The sequence below is a fragment of the Plasmopara halstedii genome (assembly GCF_900000015.1).
Source record: "Plasmopara halstedii genome assembly, contig: Scaffold_3120, whole genome shotgun sequence".
Taxonomy (NCBI): Eukaryota; Oomycota; class Peronosporomycetes; order Peronosporales; family Peronosporaceae; genus Plasmopara; species Plasmopara halstedii.
This window is the reverse complement of record NW_020190023.1, coordinates 2,111,316-2,133,886: the sequence shown is the minus strand read 5'-3', so window position 1 is coordinate 2,133,886 and position 22,571 is coordinate 2,111,316. Positions and strand designations below refer to the sequence as shown.

Below are 22,571 nucleotides of genomic sequence, written 5' to 3'. Positions count from 1 at the left end.
TTTCACCCCCCATTAGCATTGGCTGAGGTTGAAAAGGGGGGGGGGGTACGCAAACTGCATATGCTCTGTAGAGCCGCAGATGAGACATCAGCGGGTACGGCGGAGCTGCACAGCAGCTAAAAAATCTCCCCCTATCATCAGCATGACTAAGGTCCATCGCATATGGTGCATTCAAAATTTTGTATTCCCGGCACCTCGTCCTCTTCTCACTGCTGCACTGTTGCACTGAATGCGACGCCAACCTCTTCCTCTACAGAGAATAAATAGACGTGGAAAGTCTCTGAGCATGTCACACTCGTTCATGAACTATTCGAGAAGATTGAAGCCATTCCCATCTCTGTTAGAACTTTCAGCCTCCGGGTATAGCTCAGCAGTCCTCTCCTTCCTTGACGGGTGAGCAATATTTTAATACGCACCCAAAACGTTTGGTTAGACGATGCAAACACGCGTGACAACTGTCACTTCAATTCATTAAAATTAAGAACGCCTCTTTTACCGAGATATTGCACATTACTCCTATCAAGAAAATCGCATGCGCGATGCGCTGTGGCTCCGTTCGGAGCAAGACCAAACAAATATTACATCTGAGCCTTTATCATCCGAATATTAATACGTTTTTCACCGCGGTCCCTGAGTTGGCAACAATAACAGTCTCAGGGGGTGAACCATATGTTCTTCCACCGGCATTTGACTGGGGCGCCCTGAACGTGCCTCATCGGCACTGGTATGCGCCTCCAGGCGAGCGTTTTTGGTCCTATGACTGTCAATTTATTCTCTTGGGACCCAAGGCAGCCAAGCTTTTGTTTTACTGGTCTATATGTGCTCAACACATGTATTCGTACATTTCAAATTGCAGAGAATATAGTCGTTCTCCTATGACTAGGTCATGGATTGTGCAACTAAGTGCAACGGAGCTGCCGTGCGGTTTGCACAGGGAAGCTTTAACCCTCAGAGGAAACGACACAGCAGTTGGGTTCGTGCGCTCCTACCAGGAACAAAGTTATGAGATATCCAAAATTGTTTGTTCGCTCTGCTATCTCAAGAGTACATACATGTAGCGTCAACGCTACATAGACTGACACTAATGATATACCTTTTACTGCTTCTCGTTAAAACTTTCTGACTTGCAGCTTGTAGCCTTGGGTCGGTGCTCCGATATTTTCACTTATGTATATCCATGTTTTACTATTCCACATGTTTCCAATATGCTTGCCCCGTTTTATCATCACGATAATAAAACAAAGTAGATAGTCATACCGGTATATTACTGTTATCGAGCGGTAGTAACAGGGTGACACATCGTTTGCCACGGATTAGCTAAGCTTGGGATAAATGTGTTCATTTCTAAGCTGTCAACTCTATTGACTCTGTCAAGTGATTCCGGACGGATCACTTAACCTTAAGAAATGTCCAGAGTAGTTCTTGACTGCTTAAAAATTTGTTCGAAATAAAATTTTTATCATGCTGGCCACAAAATACTGCCAGCTTTGACATGTAAAAATTTTCATGTGTCAAATACACATGAAAAAGTTCTGCTATAGCAAAATATAACAATTGTAATTGTTATATTTTGCTATAGCAGAACATCAAATTTGTACCGGTATTACACAAAACATTATTGAAAAGGTCATTCCACACACGACGTAGCGATGCTACCATGTCGCGTTCCTGTACCCGCGTCTAAAGCATTACATTTATCGGTCCGCCGCATCCTTTACTATGTAATGTTCTTCCTGTTTGTAGCGGCAATTATACAGATGCTACGATTCATCTACCGAAAATGTGATACACGTGAACACATGTCGGTGTTATTGACAAAGACTTCGCAAATCCTCAATCGTCATAACGTCGAGTATTGGCTAGACAAAGGGACGCTCTTGGGTATACACCGAGATGGTGGGCTTATACCTTGGGAGTATGACGTAGATCTTGGTGTTATGAATACCACGTGTGCTGTGATCTCGGCCCTCAAGAGCGAGTTCGAGACTGTCGGATTAGTCGTTTATGACCGTGAAGACACTATCCCGCACAAAGTCAAACTCACATATGATACGGAAAACCATGAATTTTACTGGTCGGATCCAAAGTTACATGACCCGTGCATTCGGGTGTACGACAGAGCAGATACAAGCACATGGGTTGACATCTACTGGTACGTCGAGGTGACGCACAAAGAGGTGATGGCAGCTCATGAGAATGTGCTGATACCTCCAAATTACGATAACGAAGACAACCTCGTGTGCTGCTCAGAAGGTTTGCAAGCGCACACGGAACACATGTGTTGCGGAGGTTGTGTACCGCAGAAGTCGCTATTTCCATTACAACGAAAGCGAGGCAATGTCCATTATAGTCTCAACTCTAGTCAAGAGTATCCATTGCCATTTAATGTCACGCAATTTCTATCTATCCAGTATGGTGAAAGCGCATTAACAAGTCGCGAGATAAAGGTAAGAAACTTAAAAAAACGGCTAATGGCTTAATGTAATTAATCTGCTCTCGTTATCGCAGGGTTGGAAAAGTATCGTTTGTGGTTTCTGGATCAGTCCACTGCTATTTATAGTCCATTTAACGATGTTTATTAGCGTGTTACTTGTGCTAAGCATTTATTTGCGACGTAGATACTTTACTGACAGCTTAAAGCAACGAAAGCTTTAACATGAAATTTTTAAAATCAAATTTCTTTGTGAATATGTACATGTAACTATTTTGATGACAAAAGTCAAAGAATAACAAATCTAGACATGGCTATTTATAAAGTCGGTAAGTGCAATTCTTTGTGTTCAATCGTTCAATGAGTAGTATCAAGTTCTTCTTCTACTATCATGACTATAAATATCACAACAAAATACCATCATTTTAATACAGGTATTTATTCTTAAAGGTATTACATACACTTTCAAACGACAACAGACGTCATTATCCAAATTTACCAGTTTAGCGCAAACGGTCTTACGTCAGCATTAACTTGCCCTATTGCTTCGAACAAAGTGGACACCGCGTACACGATAATTACACCGAAATCACATGATGGAAGATGAATTTAGCACACCATCAAGCAGTTTAAAATCAAAGCGATTACATCGCAAGGCCGAGTCTTCACCTGAAATGCTCGAGCAACAGTTGCGTTTAAAGCGCGAGATGAACTTAACGCGTGAGCTGATTGACTTTGATTTAATAAAAGGGTTTGTTAAAAATCAATCTATCGCACTGTATTATGTCGTTCTGATGACGTGTCTTTATTGCTTGTTATAGCTCGGCTCTATTTCACACAAAACCTTCAAGCCATGACCGTAAACTTGTACAGGAGGGATTCATACGTGCTCTATTTCTACCGTTTCATGCCAAGTATTGGAAACAAACACCATGGCTATATGAGAAAGCGACTGCGCTCTACGTTTTGCACAGTATAGCTGTTTGTATATACATTTTCTACCGCAAGACCACATTACCGTACAATTCGTTCGAGATGTTTTTCCCTATTTTTCTACTAGTTTTAGTCGCGATTGGCTATGGTCGCGTGTCAAGTGCACTTCAAGTACCAGATACAGACGCAGCATGCAAAATTTTGTCTCCTATTCTTAAACAAGTCGAGACTGTGTGCAGCTCCGAGTCAGATACTTCCCATGCCGCATCAGGACTTGGCTCTGGACTTGCTGAATCCGAAAATTCTGATAGCACAGATAGTGACGAAGATAGTGGCAATTCGTCTTCATCTAGTGATGAGGTAGATCCTAGTACCGGCATGTTCCCTCCTAAAAGCTCTTCTGCTCCCACTTCACCAAAGCGCGTAAGCTAGTTCGTATGTTTTTCAATGTGCTACTTTAATAACCGCTGAAATTTCGTGCTTTGATGCAGACAATACGAACCTCAATAAGCAAACCGCCTATGTCATTACCACCACGCGTTCCGCTTATGAATGGAGGGCCAGAACGTGACGGTGTAGCAGATCAGCTCGCTAGAAGACGCGTTACTGTCTGTGTTTGGGAAAATGGGTTTCCAGTCAAACGCGCTATGTCGATCTCGGATCTTCGAAATACAATTCTCGTAAAGGTATTGAAAGTGGATATTTCTTCTCATTGAGTTCTTTCAGATGAGGGATTATTTTGCTGTTTTGATTGGAATATGCAGGTAAAAGCTACTCCTACGCGGATGTTTTATCGCAAGGTTGCAGAGGTGTCTGCCGTGATGCTTGCTCTGGTACCGATAGTACTGCGTTGGACAATTAAATGTCAGGAATACGATTGTTTCCCAGCAAATCAAGAGCCGCTTGAAGTACTTGCTTGGATGCTATTACTATTTAAAGAGCTTTCTGCACACCGCTTGTTCATGCACATGCAAGACCTTGTTTCTGGAGCATCTTTTATCTCGATGTCTTGCATGTTGTCGACATACTACTTGGCATCCATCATTTTCGCTGCGCTCGCTGATGCCGAAGTCACGTACCACCGCCGATTTCTGTACGAACACCATGTTTCCATTGTTGGTGCATTAAACGATGATGTCTAATGCGTTTACTCGGGTGCAAATATTAGATATGCTAAGTGCTTTACAGCGTTAACATCGTCACGGCGCTCGAGATTGGCCAAACTTCCTCATTTTCGTCTAAAAAATGTAGTGAACATCAAGGCATGGATCTCACTTCGAGGTGGGCGCACATGGCTCAAGCGTCAAGGGCGCCAACGCGCGGCGGATGAGATTGTGTCTACGTCGTTTCTTATCATTCTTGTGCTACTCGTTGTCATGGGCATGCAAGCCGTCTCAGAAGGATCTACGTCGCCATCCTACGAGAGTATTGTTCACATCGAAGTTGCAATATGGTGCATGTTGTCCTCGTACGTTGTTTCATAAACTGACAGCGATGTTTTGACAAGTCTTGATTAACATGCGTGCTTGTTTGGTGTGTTTATTTTTGTAGTGTTTTCATGCTGCGGTTCATGATGCTTGGCTCAAACATCAACAAGAAGTATCAAAATACCTCGTTACTCTTGACTGAGCAGGTCTCAATTGCTTTCGTACATTATTCTCCTCGTCAATTGATTGACTCATTGCTATTTAATAATTTGATTATCAGATGAATGTCTATCTTCGACTCCTGGCCAAACCTCACAAAAAAGAAAAACTTCTCGTATCCAACAACGTCTTGAAGCTTGCATGTAAGCTGTTAAAGGTGCGTGTGACCCAGAAATGGACTTGCCTTCTGTATTCAGATCTACTTGCGACTGACCACGTAATTTGTCTTTTCTTTTTGCGTTAGGAGCTCAATTCGCCCAACAAAGTTTCTGGCTTGACAATGAATCCATTACTATACAACATAACGCGTGTCGTGGTATTGTCAGCCTTTTCATCAACCGCTTCTGACTTCTTTGGTTTTAAGCTGAAACTTTGGAAGCTTAAGGCATAAATTAATGCTGACACAAACGTACATAGGAAAGTGGATGATCGATCGCACATAAGTTTGACATGAAGATCAGTCTTCAAATTTTAAGCAGATGAACGTCGCTCAATCAGAATTTGTTGGTTGAATAATTCACAAATTTAATGTGCGCGATATCATCACTTTTCTACATTTGCTAAAACAATTTCATAAAATTCATCATTATTTTTTTCGATGTGGTCCAGCACGAACATCAGCAGGCAAGTGAAAGCCGCAGACACCGCTTCAGCACCACGTTGAGTCGTTCTACACACTCGTGAACACGAGGCAGCAATGTAGACGACACACTTGTACCATCTCGATGGGTCGAGGTAGAGGGTAATGGTGAGATAGTGATTCTATCATACTGACTAGTTGGCATGTATGCGGGTATCAATTTCTACTTGAAGTGCAAAAATCTCCTTTCAGCATATTGCTCTGCCGTAGTGATTGTTTTGCGACTTGATCTCAGCACGTGCTTCAAGAGTTCTTGCTGATATTGACGTGAAATAAGAAACAAAGAATACTTGGTGCCAACAAACTGGGCATCACCATTTTAGGAGCTTGTTGTTTTTTTTTGATACCACACTTGACCCACTCAGCTGGCACTTCGTTACACTGATGCGCTTCCCCGGGACGTGATCATCAGCTTCGTTCCAGACAACAATTTGTCATGACTGGAACCGTCAAGATTCTCGTGGACTTCGCAATTTCGCGTACGCTTGAGATGAGCAACAAGTCTTATTTTCTCCATTGTAGCAATTATAGCTTGGTGTACTGAGTCGTGGCTTTCTGCTCGGCGTTGGATGCTTCCAAATACGACATCTTACAACACAAAGTCATATGACTCTTTGAAGGTGGACAAATAGATTGTCATCTAATTTGCTGCACGCCTGAAGGCCACGAAGCACATAGTGATACAGAACTTTGGTATTTACGACTAAATCATGCATCGTACGGCACTATAAACATGGTGATCGGCGATCCACAAATTGCCACTAGGCTAGCAGTTGCGAATCAATGCGCTCTTCGCAACTGCTTTGCGATGTGTCTTTAAATCTTCATTGGTGATGGCGTTGCTAAAAGCTGTAAGATGAATAATTTGGCTCACGCGGTCTACCAGGACTTCAGTATGGTAACGACGCTTGATTAAAGTAATCAAAAGTGTTATAAAAGCTATGGCGGCTATAGCGATCTGCCGCATCCAAGGCCTAGGAGGCATTTACTGATAGTGCCGGTCGATAGAGGATTACCGATCGGTGCATCACGACCCGTAAATGTGTGCTGGCTTTTCAAGTATCTAGCTAAGTGCTTACGGGTTTAATACTTTTTTAATTTCAGACGACAAAGTATATTTTCTTTACTCAAAACATTCGTACTCACCTCTATAAGTCATAAATGAAATATTACAATTCGAGCGGGTAAAATTGTGATGTTGACAATATTTGTAATCATGCCTTGACGTCGTGGTCTGGTATGATCGTCCACAAAGGCGTGATGAAAGATACTAAGGGTCCTGAAGTGCAGCAGCTAAGTGTTGGTTCATATCGCACTTTATTGGCCACCAAAATGATGCGTAGACATCAGTATTTGTCTCGTATCATTGAGTAATATACGGTCTCTGATTTAGATTATGGCCATCCTCGAATTTCAGATTGACAAGAAAGCCTAAGAATAAATGAGGATAGTACAGGTCCTACATGAGAACATTCTCAGCCGCCTATCTAAGCGCGAGCAATCTATTCAAACTGCATGCCATGCATTTAGAGTCATTTTGACGATGACAAATCAGACCTGTAGGGACCCCGACACTAAACTGGCTTGGTAATGAATCAGTTTGCACGCACTTAACATATAAATCGGGCACTTTCGATTAATAAGATCGAAGCCATTCTTCGGTCCATTTTGCGATCACTCTACTCGTATAAAGATACGGTAAGCTTTAGTCGCTTGCGTAGCTTCTTCAGGAAAATAGGTTCGATGGGATCCTTTGAAAGCCGGATCAACTTCCTCATGACCGTTCCAACAGCACGAAATGTAAACAATGCACATAGGCCAAATCTTTTTTCCACGAGTATGCCTCATCATTGTGGCGTGCGTGCTAAGCGATCTGTTCGAGATTCAAATTGAGAATCATCTGAGCTTGCGTATTGATTGATTAGTGAATCTTGACTTGAAATCGTATACCTTTTGGCATGTGCAAATCACTAGTCTTGTTTGATACCTTCGCATGGCCTTAAATATATTGATGAAGCAGATTTAAGAGATTTCAAATTATAGTAGTCGAGAACCAGACCAGCCGTTGCTTGCAGCTTCATTCACATCCGATTTGCGTTCATTTGTGATTTAATAGATTTAAAAACTTCATTGATCTCAAAAGCAGCAGTGTTGCTGAAGTTTTGAGCAGTGCGTGTCTCTTTTTCGAGACTATCTAACAGATTGTCAAGTATCTAGTGCAGCGTCAAGAGGCTGACTAGGTGGTTGCTTGTCTACATTGTCTGGTAGGAATCCAGCAGTAACTTGCTCAGCGTAGAAGTATTCAAACGGAATCTAACGTTAGATGGATGGGATGATTTTTTATTTTCCCCAATCTCAAGATTGCATCCCTCCTAGAGATAGAAAGGACTAGACGAGGATGCTCAGGCGGTAAGAGTTTGTGAACTATCATATTGTCGCGACAGGAGCAAGAGAAATGCCATGCTTGTCCTTCATATACTATGACAACACGACGACAACCATATTTTAGCTCTCAAAAACTCAACCTCAGTTCATTGTCGATACAGGTTAAAGCACTATGCTGTGCAAAAACATCCACTTTCTATCACAAGCACTAAATCCAAAGAAGTAATGATTATTGCGTAATTTCTGTGACTCGATGATTTCTTGTGCTTAAACGCTTCAAACTTCTGTTTGCATGGTGCAGCGTTATCCATGTAACTTACTTTTCACCCAAACATAAAGAACGTGTATGACCAACTGCTTCTCAGTGATCGAAAGGTGAAATCGATTTTCTTTAAGATGCGTTGACATACGAAGCATATCTTTTCATGCATATGATTCGTAGTATTATGACTTAATGCTATATTGTATACTCTTTCCTCAACATTGAAATCAAGAACTAAAGCTGGTAAGACCCATATGTCTTGACCCTAACTTATGGTATTGAATAAAGAATTGTCAACAATAGTGCAGCACATCTGTAATGACCTTGAAATTGGAATCAATAAAATTACGCTTTTAAGTCGCAATGCGCAATAACATTGTCGTCCCATTGTCATGCTTGTATTAATCACGAAAAACCGTTAATACAGGTACAGTACTACGTTTGTTGAGCCTGAGTAGCTTCTTTCCCGATGTCCGCCCTTGCAGATCCTAGTTCTACACCTTCTGGTTTCGTAGTTGCACTTAGCACAAGGGTACAAACGTGCGCCATAATTATCTTCAAGGACGAGTTTCAGAGACTCTTAAGTCTTGATACGTTTTACGAAACCAACAAGAAGATGAATCCAATTTGAGAAACTTGCCTCATGCTGCACTTGACCTCATGAGCATATTACACATTCACATCAGCTGCATACAGTCTTGTCGATAGAGCACAGTACAATATGGCGACGAGAAGATCTGAAATCGTTGTATAGGTACCACATCTTGCCCAGCATCCCAGAGCAAATACTTGAATCAAGTTCGAAATAGTAGCCCGGTAAGCCTTCAAATCGACGATATGACTGCAGAAGTGCTATTTGTAGTATCATTGTACATATTAGAGATTCATACATCTCTATTGTCTTACAACATTTATATATAACCACAATTTCTTTGTGTGTCTAAACTTTTAAGTTGGTTATTATTACAACTTGTGACAAGCTCAACGGATCTCCAATGCTAATAGCTTCTATGGATAGACCTTCTAAAAAATGTGGTACCAGCAGGCAAAAGTTACTGGCCGTGGGAGCAAGACAGTATTTTACTGACTTGTTGGCAGTCTAAATATCTATCTCATAGCAATCAATCGGCAACATGGCATGGGAGCCGGAACTTTTGATTTTAAACCTGCTCTTTAAATCCACTAGAGAGTGGACAAAATCAAGACTGGCTTGGCTTTAACCGTTACCTTGCCAGTCCAGCACTGGCTGTTTCTACGGCTGGATCTGACGGAAAATCCACAGACGACTGCTCCTCTGTGCTCATTTTCTAATACTCGAGCTCGAGAGAATCTGCCTCATATATTCCAAATATTCATCGACCTGAAGAATATGATGACCGTGTTACCACAAGCCGATCCAACGTCACTTGCCAGTAAAAAGCGTCGTCGCAGTATTGAAATAGTGGATTCAAGTAAATTTCTGGCTATGCCTTTGAATATGTCACCACGTGCAAAGAAATCGGTTCCTGCTACAAAACAAGGTGAAGAACTTTTGCGTCGAAGTCTTATGGGTCTCTCACTTCAGCTTAAGCTTAAGATGATCCTTGTTGAAGCATGGGCCTCGGACATGAATAGTGTCGTCATGGAACGCAATTTGTTTGCTATCGCGAAAGAACTGGCCATTTTGAAAGAAATGGGCGTATACGAGCAACATACATGCGTGCGATTCCTCGATTTGGCACGCAATCGCATGATGCAATTGTTAGAACAGACGGAACGACATGAAACGTTGCATATGGCAACCGATCAAACGTGGACTATGGCACTAATTCAAGCACAAGAAAGCGTCACATCGTCTCCAACAAGTACGTCAGAATTTCCCCTTTTGAGTGGATTTGATGCCAGTAGCCGCGATATTTCGGTCTTGTGGCGTGCCATGTCCATTGCACGAGACCGTGGTGCTCAATTATGGCACGAAAACAAGCCAGAGCAGGCACTTCCTTTCCTTTTGGCTGCTGATTCGTACATGAAACGTTTTACCCTCAAGTATCAACGTTTAAAAGTGGATCATGCTTTGGTAGATACGCTACAGCAACCAAAGCACGAGATGAAGCGCACACCTTCACGTGTATCGTTTGCAGAAGAACCACAAGTTATGGGAGTGGCAGATGCAGATGTGGATCGAACACCTATTTGCCCTACAAAACCATCAAAACTCGAGTCTTTACTTCTTCGGACATCGCGGGAGTTTCCGACACCCCCATTTTAGATTTTTTTATTAAACATTTTAGATTGAAACGATTAGTGATATAATTTATAAAATAGAGTGGGCCAAGAAATCGAATGAACAAAATATATAGATACGTCGAGTTTAGTGCAGTTACATTTCACTGCATTTCTATCAACGAAAGGATTGTCCTGTTCGTTTCATTTGAGGATACCAATTCTTGACTGATTTTTCTTGTCATACTGTCTCGATCAGACAACGTGTCTAATCTAAGCATAATGTATTGACATCAAGTCAGTGCTACCTTCTGGATAACTTTTCAAGGCGGATATTTCTTCAAGTAGAATCATTTCTTTTAATTTAGAGACAGATGGAACTTTATTGAGCTTACAGTAGAACGCTCGAAACTTCTGCACCAATCATAGCACCGAGATATCTACACGTTTCCAGATTTTTGTTGCTGTTTCATTGATCGCTGTTGAAGTAAGGATACTAATGTAGCAATCTATTCTTTTAGACGCTTAAGTAGATACTATACTCTTCCAGTATTACTTGGAGAGAACAGGTTTAATATTTGACTGTAGCTTTTAAGATGCGGTGCGTACTTTTCAATTTGAGCATCTTCAGGACTGCATATTATATACAGCAACAACTACAAAGAATTCCGGAAGTTTATCACATAAGGAGTAAAATAACTTTGGCAACTTATATCTTCTGTTGAAAATGGAACGGATCTTTGCCACCAAAATTTGGGACGTAAATAGCTCGTATATCAAAAGATGAGTACTTTGTGTTAGATTAAGTTACGGGATAAAAATGGTCATAGTGAAGCCATTTGTGCAGGGAAGTTGTGAGCTAGAACAATATACGAGCAGCAGACACTACGAGAAACTTTCCTATCTCATCTCTATCTGCCGTGATCTTCAAGAAATATCAAGACCTTAGTAGTAGATACTTTGTGAATTGGCTTATGATTTGGAAAGCCTGTGCGCCTCACCGACTCTAAGTGAACTGGTATCAGGACTTTACTTTTCTAATTGAAAATTCGGGTGATGTTGTGTCTTCGCACTGCCTGGAAACAATTGTCTTCACAAAATGTGGCTTTGTTATGACTCAAGACTCCCCTATACATCCCCTTAGACCGATCATAACCAGAGCTGCCGAGCGTCGTGAAATTTGTAGCATTGCCATCAGATGGATCAGGAGGTATATTCGCAAGAATTCTAAACTTAATATAAGAAAAGAGTATATACATATTATATTGTCTCACACCACAGTATAAAGTTTCAAATATCAGTAGAATGCATGCATTTTTATGCGTGGTAAACAGTTGTATGTTATCTAGGTTTAGTTGTATGTGTAATATTTCGTAAAAGCTTTATTAAATTTAGTACAATCCAAGGTATTAAAGTTGACCAAAGCATCTGATAAAAAAGACGTTTGAACTGTCGTCCAACGCTTAAACGTTGGCCGCGTTCGCCACCAAACGCACTGACATCTTTCTCTGCTTCTGAAGCTATTCATCGATAACTCAAACCATCTTCACGTTTCAATAATGAAGCCGCGTCATGCCTGGCACCGCGACGTTCAGCTTGTGGGTTTAATCTTCGTGGCAAGCACGCTACTCCTCGGCGTGACTCTCCACTCATTGATTATCTCTTCGCTTACAAACGATGAATGGTCAATGCTTCACTTTCCTACGTCTTTGGAAACTGCTCAACAACTAGGTGAAATATTACAACGGCTTGCAGAGCGTCAACTGAATTCACTACTGCTCGCACATATGGGATGTTACTTGTACCTCCAAACGTTTGCTATCCCGGGTACTGTGTTTTTTAATCTACTTGGTGGCGCATTGTTTGGTGTGACGCTGGGATTTCCTCTTTGCTTGGTCTACAATACACTCGGATCCATCTTTATGTTCCTCTTATCCCGCCATTTTGGTCACCGCGTCGTCATACGTTTCTTTCCTCACAAACTTGAAAGTTTGAAACAAATGCTGGACGTACATCGTGACGAAATGACGTTGTACATGATTTTTTTGCGAGTCTTTCCATTCACACCAAATTGGTTTATCAACATGGCATCGCCTCATTTGGCCATTCCATTAAGCCAGTTCACTCTGGGTCCATTGATCGGTCTGATTCCATACAATTTCTTAAGCTGTAAAGCTGGACTTATACTACGTAAGCTACGAACTCGTGGAGATATTATTGACCAAGCAACGACACTACAACTTATTGTAGTCGCTTGTATTGGTGGTATTATACTACCTCGACTTAAAAAGCACTTTGCTACGACCTCTACTAAACTAGATTAAGTCCAGTCTAGTTTTTTTTTTCAAAAAGTAATAATAATATACAAAAAGTAATATTACTACATTTTTATGAAGCTTCACATGAGCTGAAATATTCATCCATTAATTGAGAAATTTGAGCTCGTTTGATCGGCATTCGATATGCTATAGCCAAGACGTCATCAGTGTCCACCTGATTGCATGTACATGATGAACAACATACCAAACACAATGAGCTTCCGAATCTATTTACCTTATTGGGGAGATCGCGAAAATATTCCATGATACTTTCAAACTTGGAATTCATCAAAATCTCTAAAATATGCAAAATATCATTCAAAACAATTAAAATCATAAAATTGACAATATAACATACTTTGAGAGATCTTCATAAGTGCTAGAGCAACGCGATAAATGACTTTCCATCCTTCGTGTAGAAAAGCATCCCAGACTCGTGTAACCAGGTCAAAAGGAAAATTGTATGTAAATAAAGTAAGAAACCATTGAGTGAGATACATAGTCGGATGTAAGCCTTCGTTCTCAAGATGAGTTGAAAGATGTGGCATTTGTTGTTTCAAAAGTCCTTGAAAGACATAAGTCACCTCTAATACTTTGGGCATACGCGGACGATAGAGATCGGCGAGTCCATACCGTTTATGATTCAAACATGCTACAAGCAACCAAAAAGCTTGTTGTTCTGGCATATAACAAAGAAACATAGCTGAAATAAATCCCATTCCTTGACAATACCCAACTTCTGGATCGTGTAATGAATATGCTTTAAGCATATTCATCAATGCACATTGACCTAATGAAGAACGATCACGAAAAAGTGTGTGTTTTGGAAAAGTACGTCCAATATCCCGCGCAATAGTTTCTTCGCAAGGTACCCCAATCGTTTGGACTAATTGATGGTAAATGCCTGAATTATTAGATAACATTTGTGAAGATCCAGCAAGATAACTCCACACACGACCACGCAAAGCTTCTGGAATTCCTTTACGAATTCGTTTCTTTAAAATAGCAGCATGCCGAAATCGGCAGATTTCCCAGTCTTCAAGCTGTTTACCGATCATTTTAAGCCACTTCTGTGTACGACGATTCTCTAACCAAACTGCATGCTTGTAAATGTGATGACTATCATGAAATCGCCTGGATGAAGCAATTAAAAGTATTGGAATTGTCGACAGTAACTAGTCAAACAATATCAATTTACTTACTTATCAGTGACGAGAAAGCCATAGCGATCTACGGGGGATGCAAGGAAAGTCACTGCAAGATCTTTCGACTCTTCTGTCTTAGCTTTCTCGACCAATTCACTCGGTGACGATAATTCGCTGATCTTATCTCTCTCGTCTCCATTCTCAGGGCTCATTACAGGTAAATTCATCTCCAAGATTGGTTGGATATACAATCGAAGGCAAAAAAGTTTATTTTAGAAAGCTATTTCAGCAAAACGTAGATTGAGAGAGTCTGATCCTATTCAAGCGCTGGAGAATAGACTAAAAGATTTGGGAGTCAAATTCTACCGCTAAGTTTTTATTATAGCTGGAAGCCATCACTGAAAGTGAGAGACGATAAGCTTGAATTGAAAAACTTGAAACACAAAGATCATCTCATTTATTACTCGTGAACTTGATTTGTTTAACAATTCTTGGGGCTAGAGTACGCAAACGTATTCTGAAAGTCAATAAACGTTAGAGTTGTGTATCATCGCTTTAAACTTCAGATTTACCGACGCTGTTGCTGCGTGGGCAAGTTCCGAAATTAATGTCCGAGCGGTCCGTGGAGCGCACAACATGATACTCGTGAGGGTTCTTTCTCGTGCCAATATTAATCAATACAAAGCCACCAATTACAAGTGCAGAGGCGAGGAGCGTGATGTACGTAGGCAACATGTTATGAAACCAAAAATCAGCCACAATAGCCAATGGGACTGTCAAAGATAGTCCAACTGTAGCAACTGTAGGTGATGTTAATAGCACAGCACGGGCCCATAGATAATCGGAAAGCACATTATCAAATAGCCCTTTGATTCCAATTAGAATGAGAATCTCAATTGACAATCCGCTAAGAGATTCAATGTCCGAACAGTGAAGTAATAGTACAATTGGCAGTAGACACACCATGTTTAAAATTCCAATAAATCCAAAAAATAGTGAGATACTCACACTCTCGTCATCTGGAATCAAACGTCGAATTGCTGTCGTATAGACGCCATACATAAAAGCAGCAAAGAGTGCGACAAGATCTCCTAAGACATGATCGGAACCACTTTGAGCACCAACATCATTGAATATTGTAGAAATATTGCCAGCCATGCAAAGCAATACACCAGCTAATTTCATCCAAACAAAAGGTTCTTGAAGAGCTACGACACTCAATAGAAACGTAAAGATTGTAGAAGTGGAGCTTACAATAGTACTACTCGACACACTTGTGAGATTGAGACTTTCATTGTAAGTAAAATTAGCAATGAACCAAAGAGGTGAGATGATGGCGCTAATACGAAAAATCTGCATGTAATTAACTTGTGCTTTCGTGTTCTGCAACGTCATATTGTGACTCAAATGATCACGTCGAAACCAGGCTTTTACTCGTGGAATCAGTACCTGCGACCCGTACCAGAGTGGTAAATTCACAGAGAAAAGCGATATACCTACGTACGTGAGAAAGAATGGTCCTTGAAAGCTCAAAGTATGGAAAATATATTGCACGAGTACACTAGCAAACGTCCAAATGAGCGCAACAAAGACGAGAAACGTGATACCAAGTAGCCAATCGAATGATGAGTGACGACGTTTGTGTGACGTTTTATGGTTCAAATGAAGTGCATCTGAGTCGATTAGTGCGTCACGTTCAGATATTTCACTATCAGATGACGTTGTAAGTGTAGGTGACGTTGAGAACGCACACTTAGCGGCATCAGATCCGTAGTTCATGGAAGAAGATAATCTGAAAAAGCCTTCTAAGGTAAAAATTCGACCAATTATGGCCAGCCAAAATGTTACGTCATGAAAAATTACATTAAATCTTACAAAGTACGTTTTCCCTCAAATGTTCTTATGTCAAGGATTCCATTATACAAATTATACTACTTATCGACAAGTTTCCTATTTCTAGTCCTATTTGTTCTCAAATCATTGTTCAATCTCTTATCTCTCATGTTGAAGTGGGACTAAAATTGGTCCTCCCCACCCCGTCGCTCAAATCAGGTCCATTCCTTTTCTTCACTCGTTAAGATCATGGCATCTTGTAGCTCAAGTTCTAATACGATCCAAACGTTTTCAAGCATGACACAAGCTTCAGCTGGAGTCTTAAGTGTTGATATCCTTGGTGCGCGTAATCTTCCACCCGCTGTGTTTGGAAGTTTATTAAAATGGACTCCAAATTACGCAAATCCTTACGTCGTGTTATCACTGAATCGCGACCATTTTGTGTCAAGTATGAAATTTCACGATTTAAATCCAAATTGGAAAGAAAGTGGAAAATTTCACGTACCATTACCATCTGAGAGTGAAATTCTTGAGACTTTTGATAGTCAAAATGCTCATGTCGTAGGAAAATTTCACAAAATGATTGAAAATGTTGTGACTCATTCCAAATCAGTTACGAATTCGCACTCATTTCATCCTTGTGCTCCTGAACTTTACGTTCAAGTGTATCATTCTGATGAGATTCAAGTTCCAAGAGTTGCGTCTTCTCATGTTTATATTCAAGGACATAATGAAAAATTACTTGGAAGTGTGAATGTGCCAGTTTTACCATGTCTTTTGTCTAGTACTTCAAGTACTCGAAAATGGTATCAATTGATTGATGAAGATGGACAGAATGCTGGTCAATTACACTTAGTGTTAAATTTTGACGTGTCTGCAGCATCAAATGGATTAGAACCCGAAAAAGGAGATATTGTACGTCTTACAGGATTTGGTGGATTTGAATATTATGCAAAGATTATACCACCTAATGCACGAATGGTAGTTTTAGAGGTGTTTCAAGATCAAATTTTTGTCGAGACTCAAAGTCAAGAAGGTTGGTTACTACGATTTGAAATCCATCGAAATTTACTTCATGTGGAACGTCGACCATCGCTACTTCATGATACTTCGGAACAACTTCAACATCAAGTTCGTCGTGTTCAACAACTTAATGTAGTTACAAATGTACAGCGAGTTTGGCTTGCTGTACCAGATACACCACGAACACAAGTGGAAAACTCGGCGGCTTTCATTGCATTTTTTGGAATACAAGCATATTTGACACTTGAGCATAGTGTTAAGGATGTTCTTCATCGTGGAATATCATCTGGAGTTCAAACTTTGATACGAAGCTCAAAAGATGCTTTTGGACAAGTTAAGCATGAGTTTATACGAGTTTACTGGAGTACTCCCCGACGTATTACAAACGATGGAGGATACGATGACGATTTAGTGGATTGTGGACCTCGTATGAATCGTGGCCACATTGTACGTGCATTTACGGCTGCTAGCGTAAATTCGGAAGATACAGAAGACGAGATGATGGTACAATGGGAGACTTTTAATGACAGCAATCACGATGAATTGATTGAGAAAAATATCGAAGTAGCAGTGCCAGAGCAGCTCATCTGTCCAATCACTGGCTGTCCAATGGTCGATCCAGTTGTTGCTGCAGATGGACATAGTTATGAACGTGAAGCTATTACACATTGGTTGAAAACTAGTGATATCTCACCCATGACAGGCATGCACATGATAACAAAGCAAGTCTTTCCTAATTTTACATTACGACAACTCTCTGAAGAAGTTCAAGCTACGGCTACTCGTCGGCAGCAAGTGAAACGATATCAGCGCGATGCGAAAATGGAAGAAGCAGATTGAAAAGTAGCCAAGTAGCAGCGTTGTGTATTATGACATTTGAAAGGATCTAACGTCACAAAAAATCAAAGTCACGTTACTACATAATTAAGCATTTAAACGTATCAGATTTTTAGATTCTAACACTAGAATTTTGATCTTCTATCAAATTTCAGATACAGTACACGACCGTAAAATCGGCACAGCTTTAGTACTTGGTTATGTTATTAGTAAAAGCAAGTATACATGTATACAATATGTAACTCACAGTTCCATCTGTCCCGTGGAAAAAGTTCAATTTGGCAAAGTTGATATTCAATTAAACTCACGACTTAAAAAAAGAATTCCAGTTGTTTCTAAATTGACTTGTTAGTAAATCGATTTATTCCCTCGAGGTGTACGTCGTCCACCACGTAATTGACTTGATCCAAACATAATCGAAGATCGCTGAAGTGAAAGATTTGGATTGCGACGAGATGAATAATGTGCATTCATGATTACTTCATGTTCATCATGTTCATCATGTACAACAAAGAATTCCGAAAGATTCTTATCTTGATTAAATGGATCATATCCATCCGCTGATGAAGTACCATACATTGCTACACGTCGTGGAGGTGGAGGCATTGGCAATCGCTCAGATCGAAGTGCATCAGCTAGACGATCATAATCAACTGAATGATGATTCACAACATTATGATTCAAAGCCAATCGACGACCTTCAAATCGCATTTCCGAGAAATCATGATTGTCGGCATGCATAAAGTAAGCTGCTGTACTAAATTCACTTGTTGTACTGATTTCATTCGATAACGATTCGGCCAATTTTTGATCAAGTAAAGCCATTCGTGTAGCAATATTAGCCATGGCAATCGATGGTTGAATTACCAAGACACCTTGAGTTTTCATCTCTTTACTAAATTTGCTATCTGGAACGAAAGCAATCATACGAGGATGCGAATGTCCTAATAATGTTTTCAACATTCGTACATTTTCACGTGTACGATTAGCATCACCCGTAAAGATAATCACATCAGCTGTTGACATTGCTTGAGTTCCATCACGATCTTTTAATGTATTGCGATACGAAATCAAATCAGTATGTTGAAGAATCGTATCATTCATTTTTCGCCATTGTTCCGTTCGTTTTTCATCTAATAGAGGCACCGTGACATGTGCACCATACAATGATAAGCCTAAAGCTGCTTCAAATGCAACTTCATCATCACCAATCACCACAGCATTTTGAATCTTATTAAACGACGATAAATCACCACTTGTGACTGTACGACGAGCATCAAAGTTTGATGCACGGGTACCATGAACAGTACTAAATCGAGGTCCCAACATGCTATGACTTAAAGCTCCTCCTTGAAAGTTTTGAACTTGTGTACCCCCTAAATTTCCTTTGTCGAGATTGTCCATATCACCTTTTAATGCTTCAGCTGCCAACATTCGATCTTTATACGTTTCACCTGCTCGACTTAATCCAATTCCACACAAAACAGGACCAATAATTTGATTCACGACGACAGCAGCAACAATAGTTGCAGAAATTTCAGATGCCCATGATGCATCACTCATTGCTTGTACTTCACTAGCTAAACCAAGTGCTACACCAGCTTGAGGTGCTAATGTGAGCCATAAATTATTGTATTGTTGAGGTGTCAATTTCAGAACAAAGCGACCACCACAATAACAGGCAATAAAGACGGAGAGATAGCGCAATACAATATAGAGACTCATGAGTGGAACAGCAGCAACCACTTGATCAAGTTTTAATGAGGCTCCTGTCATTACAAAGAATGGTAAAAACATGTATGGAGCTGCTGTATCAAGGATCATGTGCATATCATGACGAATAGGCTTATGATGACCAGCAATACACGATGCAACCATAAGCACCAATAATCCTTCAAACTTGATTTCCCATGATAACCCAAACATTGCTGCTGTAACTTCGGCAAAGAGTGAGCTAAAGATGTAAAACATATAACCCATAGAAAGCCATAGAAATCCTTTCAGTGCCAACACATTCTTCGATGAAAGACAACACGATTCTGAAGTATAATGAACTTCATCAACTGGATTAATGTCAGAGATCATCGGTTCAAGATTTGGATGAGCAATTGGAACATTTTCCGTCGTCTTTTGATCACAATATTCATCAGCACCATGTTCTTCATCATGTTCATGATAAGGTTCTCCACCTGGAATTTTAAAGATCATAAGAGTGACACCAGCTAGAATAGCACCCATCAAGACATTGGATGCAACAATCGACATGGTAAAAATTAGATTCACCATTGAAACTTCCAATTCAGCACAATAAATGGATGTGATAATACGTGCAACGGAGAAAGAGATGAGGACGACAAACTCAGCAGTCATTGTGGCACCAAGCATTAGACTTGTAAATGGACCGACACTATTAAGTTCAATCTTGATCGCCATGACAGTACCTGGAGACACGAGGACGGAGATTGATCCAAACATCAACGCAATACCCAATTGACAATTAAAAGTCATGTCACGATAGAAAAATGTTTCTTCCAATAACAGGATTCCACTTGTTTGAATGATCATTGCTGTTACATACATACAAGCAAGAAGTTTCGCAATCGAAAATAAAATTGGTCGAAGTTCAGGAAGATAAATTTCTTGTCCTGCTTGAGCCGAGATGAAAGATAAAGCAAGCGCACTGACGTATCGTGCTAACATATTAACCACATCACGATTTAAGAGATTCGTAGCAAAGGGACCAGATATGATTCCAATAACAAGATATCCCGTAATGAGTGGAAGTTTGAAAAACTTGGGAAAGAATAGAGCAAGTGGATGTGCGGCAACAAGTACAACAATAAATGCCGCAACATATTGCACAGTATCAACCAAATTGCTTAATGAATTGAATGGTATCGTTTTGTTCATATCTCCACCACCACCACCACTTAATCGACGTGTCATTTCATTTTCATCCAGACTTTCTCGAATATTTGTCGAATGATCAAAAGGTAGAGTAACGACCAGCGAAAGGATTGAAATGAAGACTGTCGTGATTAATTGAGGCCTGAAGTAGGCACGAGGAATCATGATCCTCAAATGTGATTACGTGCGTTCAAGTATCCACTTGAGTGCGAATTGGAAAATCGTAGAATGAACGATCACTTCGGTGTGTTGACCAATTGCACGTTCTGAAAAGGAAAGTAAGGATTGCATTTGGGCTGGTGATGAATACGCCGGACTGAATGACTTGAGTAGACGAGACGATCGTGTACTGGCACTGTCGAGTCTGATCCAGTTGGAAATGAAGAAGTTTGAACCTTTAAACTTTTAAAAGTGTGTCGATTGATAAGCTGAAGGGGAACGTACTCAATGTGAGTTACAAAAGAGTGGGAGAAGATGTCGTGGGTGGAAAGCTATGGTACGGTAAATGGAACATGAGCATTTAAGAGAATTGTTGTCGTCTCGTTATTGTCATCTCGTAGTTATTGGTTGTCGACTTGTAGGAGATACTGTATTGATTTCGTAGAGCATTAAAACATAAAGGTATGGAATTCCGTTTAGTAAAACATTAAGACATGAAGGTACTGAAAAGCTTAGTAGAATGTCACCTGAATGTTTGGATTGCTATTCTCAAATGTATTAACATGATTAGTGGACTAGGCGATAGTATAATATAAAATTTAGTCAAGTCGTTTTAATATTTTACAGGAACATACAGGTGCTGTGTGATATAATAGTCCAGGGAGGCGAGAACTATTTGTAACATTATATAAGCGTGAATTACTCTGCGAATGTCATCTTTTTTCGGGACTTCTCGGGCTCTCACGTCGGAGATCAGATCCAAAAAAATTAAAGCGAAAAGCCAGTTACGTTTTTTTTCTCATTTTAGAAATATAGAAATAGCAGCTCGTAATCAAAAAATGTTCACGCGATGGTAGATGCATCATGCCCATCCGACGACGTCAAACGAGAGCGATCTGGCACATTAAATCGTCTTTTACAAAGATATGAACATGTTATTTGTCTCTCTTTTAAGCACTATGATACTGTCACGCGAATTCTACTGCCTTTAATGCGTATACATTATTCGTGTTAAAATACTCCAAATCTTGTTACTTACACATAAGCTTCATAGATCTCTAATAACTTTGATAAGAATGTCTGAAAAGGTTAACATACGTTTTGGATTTGAGCCTGCAAATGAAAGGCTGGTGGGTGGTACCAATGCCGCTATCTCTAGCTGCAGAATTTTATTGTGATTTTGACTTAATAGGTAGAAACTGTGCTTATACTGTCACTCTCTTAACCAATACGTGATTGGAGTGACCCATCTGTCTCGAAAATCCAGTGCGTGTTATTTGATAAAGTATCATGATGCAGCTCGTACACCACACACTATTTCATAGACGAGTGTTACAACACGGACATTGCAAAGGCATTTTGTCAGATACTTCATACTGTAGAATCCGAAGCGAGATTACAACGAGAATGCACCATCATCACTCTTGATGATATCACCAAAGGTGGAGAGTTTTCAAAGTAAAGTCTGAATCTTGCTCATCCACATTCAATATGAACTCTTTTTTTTCTATTCAAACAATGTCCATCGACCCGTTTCTACACCCTTCTATTACAACGTACACGCGAGCGGTGTCACCTTTGATTAGCTACTGTAGCTCTTCATGTACTAATAGAGCAGAAGCGACAGCATTTTAGTTCAGTAGTACTTTCAGATATCTAAGGAGTGAGTGGTCTGCTCTGCATCTGAAGGTGAAAATGTGCTCCTAAGCTTTGAGTATGTGAATCTAAACTCAGATCTTGGATCAAGGCATTTGTTTGTACAAGCAGCACAGATTCCCTTATACAAAGAGATATCTAAAATTCGGGACTAAAATGTAGGCGACCATGGCCACCTTTTCAGGCTTATCTAG

General features: G+C 40.2%; 9 protein-coding genes across 9 annotated transcripts; 5 read left to right on the top strand and 4 right to left on the bottom strand.

Annotated features, from left to right (window-relative positions):
• Positions 1–1,757: 1,757 nt before the first annotated feature.
• PHALS_07991 (LicD) lies at positions 1,758–2,655 on the top strand (the record flags this gene model as incomplete). Its single annotated transcript, XM_024721550.1, has 2 exons — positions 1,758–2,447; positions 2,509–2,655. 2 exons carry the CDS (start codon positions 1,758–1,760, stop codon positions 2,653–2,655), a joined length of 837 nt encoding a protein of 278 aa, XP_024586638.1.
• Positions 2,656–3,024: 369 nt separating this feature from the next.
• On the top strand, positions 3,025–5,401 carry PHALS_07990 (homeodomain transcription factor 2; the record flags this gene model as incomplete). Its single annotated transcript, XM_024721549.1, has 8 exons — positions 3,025–3,182; positions 3,253–3,787; positions 3,856–4,050; positions 4,129–4,457; positions 4,533–4,832; positions 4,916–4,997; positions 5,072–5,167; positions 5,255–5,401. The coding sequence occupies 8 exons, from the start codon at positions 3,025–3,027 to the stop codon at positions 5,399–5,401; spliced, it is 1,842 nt and encodes a 613-aa protein (XP_024586637.1).
• On the bottom strand, positions 5,400–7,050 carry PHALS_15266 (uncharacterized protein). The gene has a single exon (XM_036407277.1). The coding sequence runs from the start codon at positions 6,633–6,635 to the stop codon at positions 6,417–6,419; it is 219 nt and encodes a 72-aa protein (XP_036263515.1). The 5' UTR covers positions 6,636–7,050; the 3' UTR covers positions 5,400–6,416.
• A 2,616-nt stretch (positions 7,051–9,666) lies between these two features.
• PHALS_07989 (uncharacterized protein) lies at positions 9,667–10,545 on the top strand (the record flags this gene model as incomplete). Its single annotated transcript, XM_024721547.1, has 1 exon — positions 9,667–10,545. One exon carries the CDS (start codon positions 9,667–9,669, stop codon positions 10,543–10,545), a length of 879 nt encoding a protein of 292 aa, XP_024586635.1.
• Positions 10,546–12,058: 1,513 nt separating this feature from the next.
• On the top strand, positions 12,059–12,823 carry PHALS_07988 (Predicted membrane protein; the record flags this gene model as incomplete). Its single annotated transcript, XM_024721546.1, has 1 exon — positions 12,059–12,823. The coding sequence occupies one exon, from the start codon at positions 12,059–12,061 to the stop codon at positions 12,821–12,823; it is 765 nt and encodes a 254-aa protein (XP_024586634.1).
• A 64-nt stretch (positions 12,824–12,887) lies between these two features.
• On the bottom strand, positions 12,888–14,174 carry PHALS_07987 (plant adhesion molecule 1; the record flags this gene model as incomplete). Its single annotated transcript, XM_024721544.1, has 4 exons — positions 12,888–12,992; positions 13,053–13,114; positions 13,176–13,951; positions 14,020–14,174. 4 exons carry the CDS (start codon positions 14,172–14,174, stop codon positions 12,888–12,890), a joined length of 1,098 nt encoding a protein of 365 aa, XP_024586633.1.
• Positions 14,175–14,301: 127 nt separating this feature from the next.
• Positions 14,302–15,741, bottom strand: PHALS_07986 (drug metabolite transporter superfamily; the record flags this gene model as incomplete). Its single annotated transcript, XM_024721543.1, has 4 exons — positions 14,302–14,360; positions 14,427–14,479; positions 14,539–14,616; positions 14,687–15,741. The coding sequence occupies 4 exons, from the start codon at positions 15,739–15,741 to the stop codon at positions 14,302–14,304; spliced, it is 1,245 nt and encodes a 414-aa protein (XP_024586632.1).
• A 303-nt stretch (positions 15,742–16,044) lies between these two features.
• Positions 16,045–17,658, top strand: PHALS_07985 (u box domain-containing partial; the record flags this gene model as incomplete). Its single annotated transcript, XM_024721542.1, has 1 exon — positions 16,045–17,658. The coding sequence occupies one exon, from the start codon at positions 16,045–16,047 to the stop codon at positions 17,656–17,658; it is 1,614 nt and encodes a 537-aa protein (XP_024586631.1).
• Positions 17,659–18,003: 345 nt separating this feature from the next.
• PHALS_07984 (hypothetical protein F443_01135) lies at positions 18,004–20,727 on the bottom strand (the record flags this gene model as incomplete). The annotated part of the gene is made up of 1 exon (XM_024721541.1): positions 18,004–20,727. The coding sequence occupies one exon, from the start codon at positions 20,725–20,727 to the stop codon at positions 18,004–18,006; it is 2,724 nt and encodes a 907-aa protein (XP_024586630.1).
• Between the last annotated feature and the right edge of the window lie 1,844 nt (positions 20,728–22,571).

What these genes read in the sequence shown, in the direction of transcription:
- PHALS_15266 (XM_036407277.1), bottom strand. Translation starts at nt 6,635, where the DNA reads ATGCCTCCTAGGCCTTGGATGCGGCAGATCGCTATAGCCGCCATAGCT.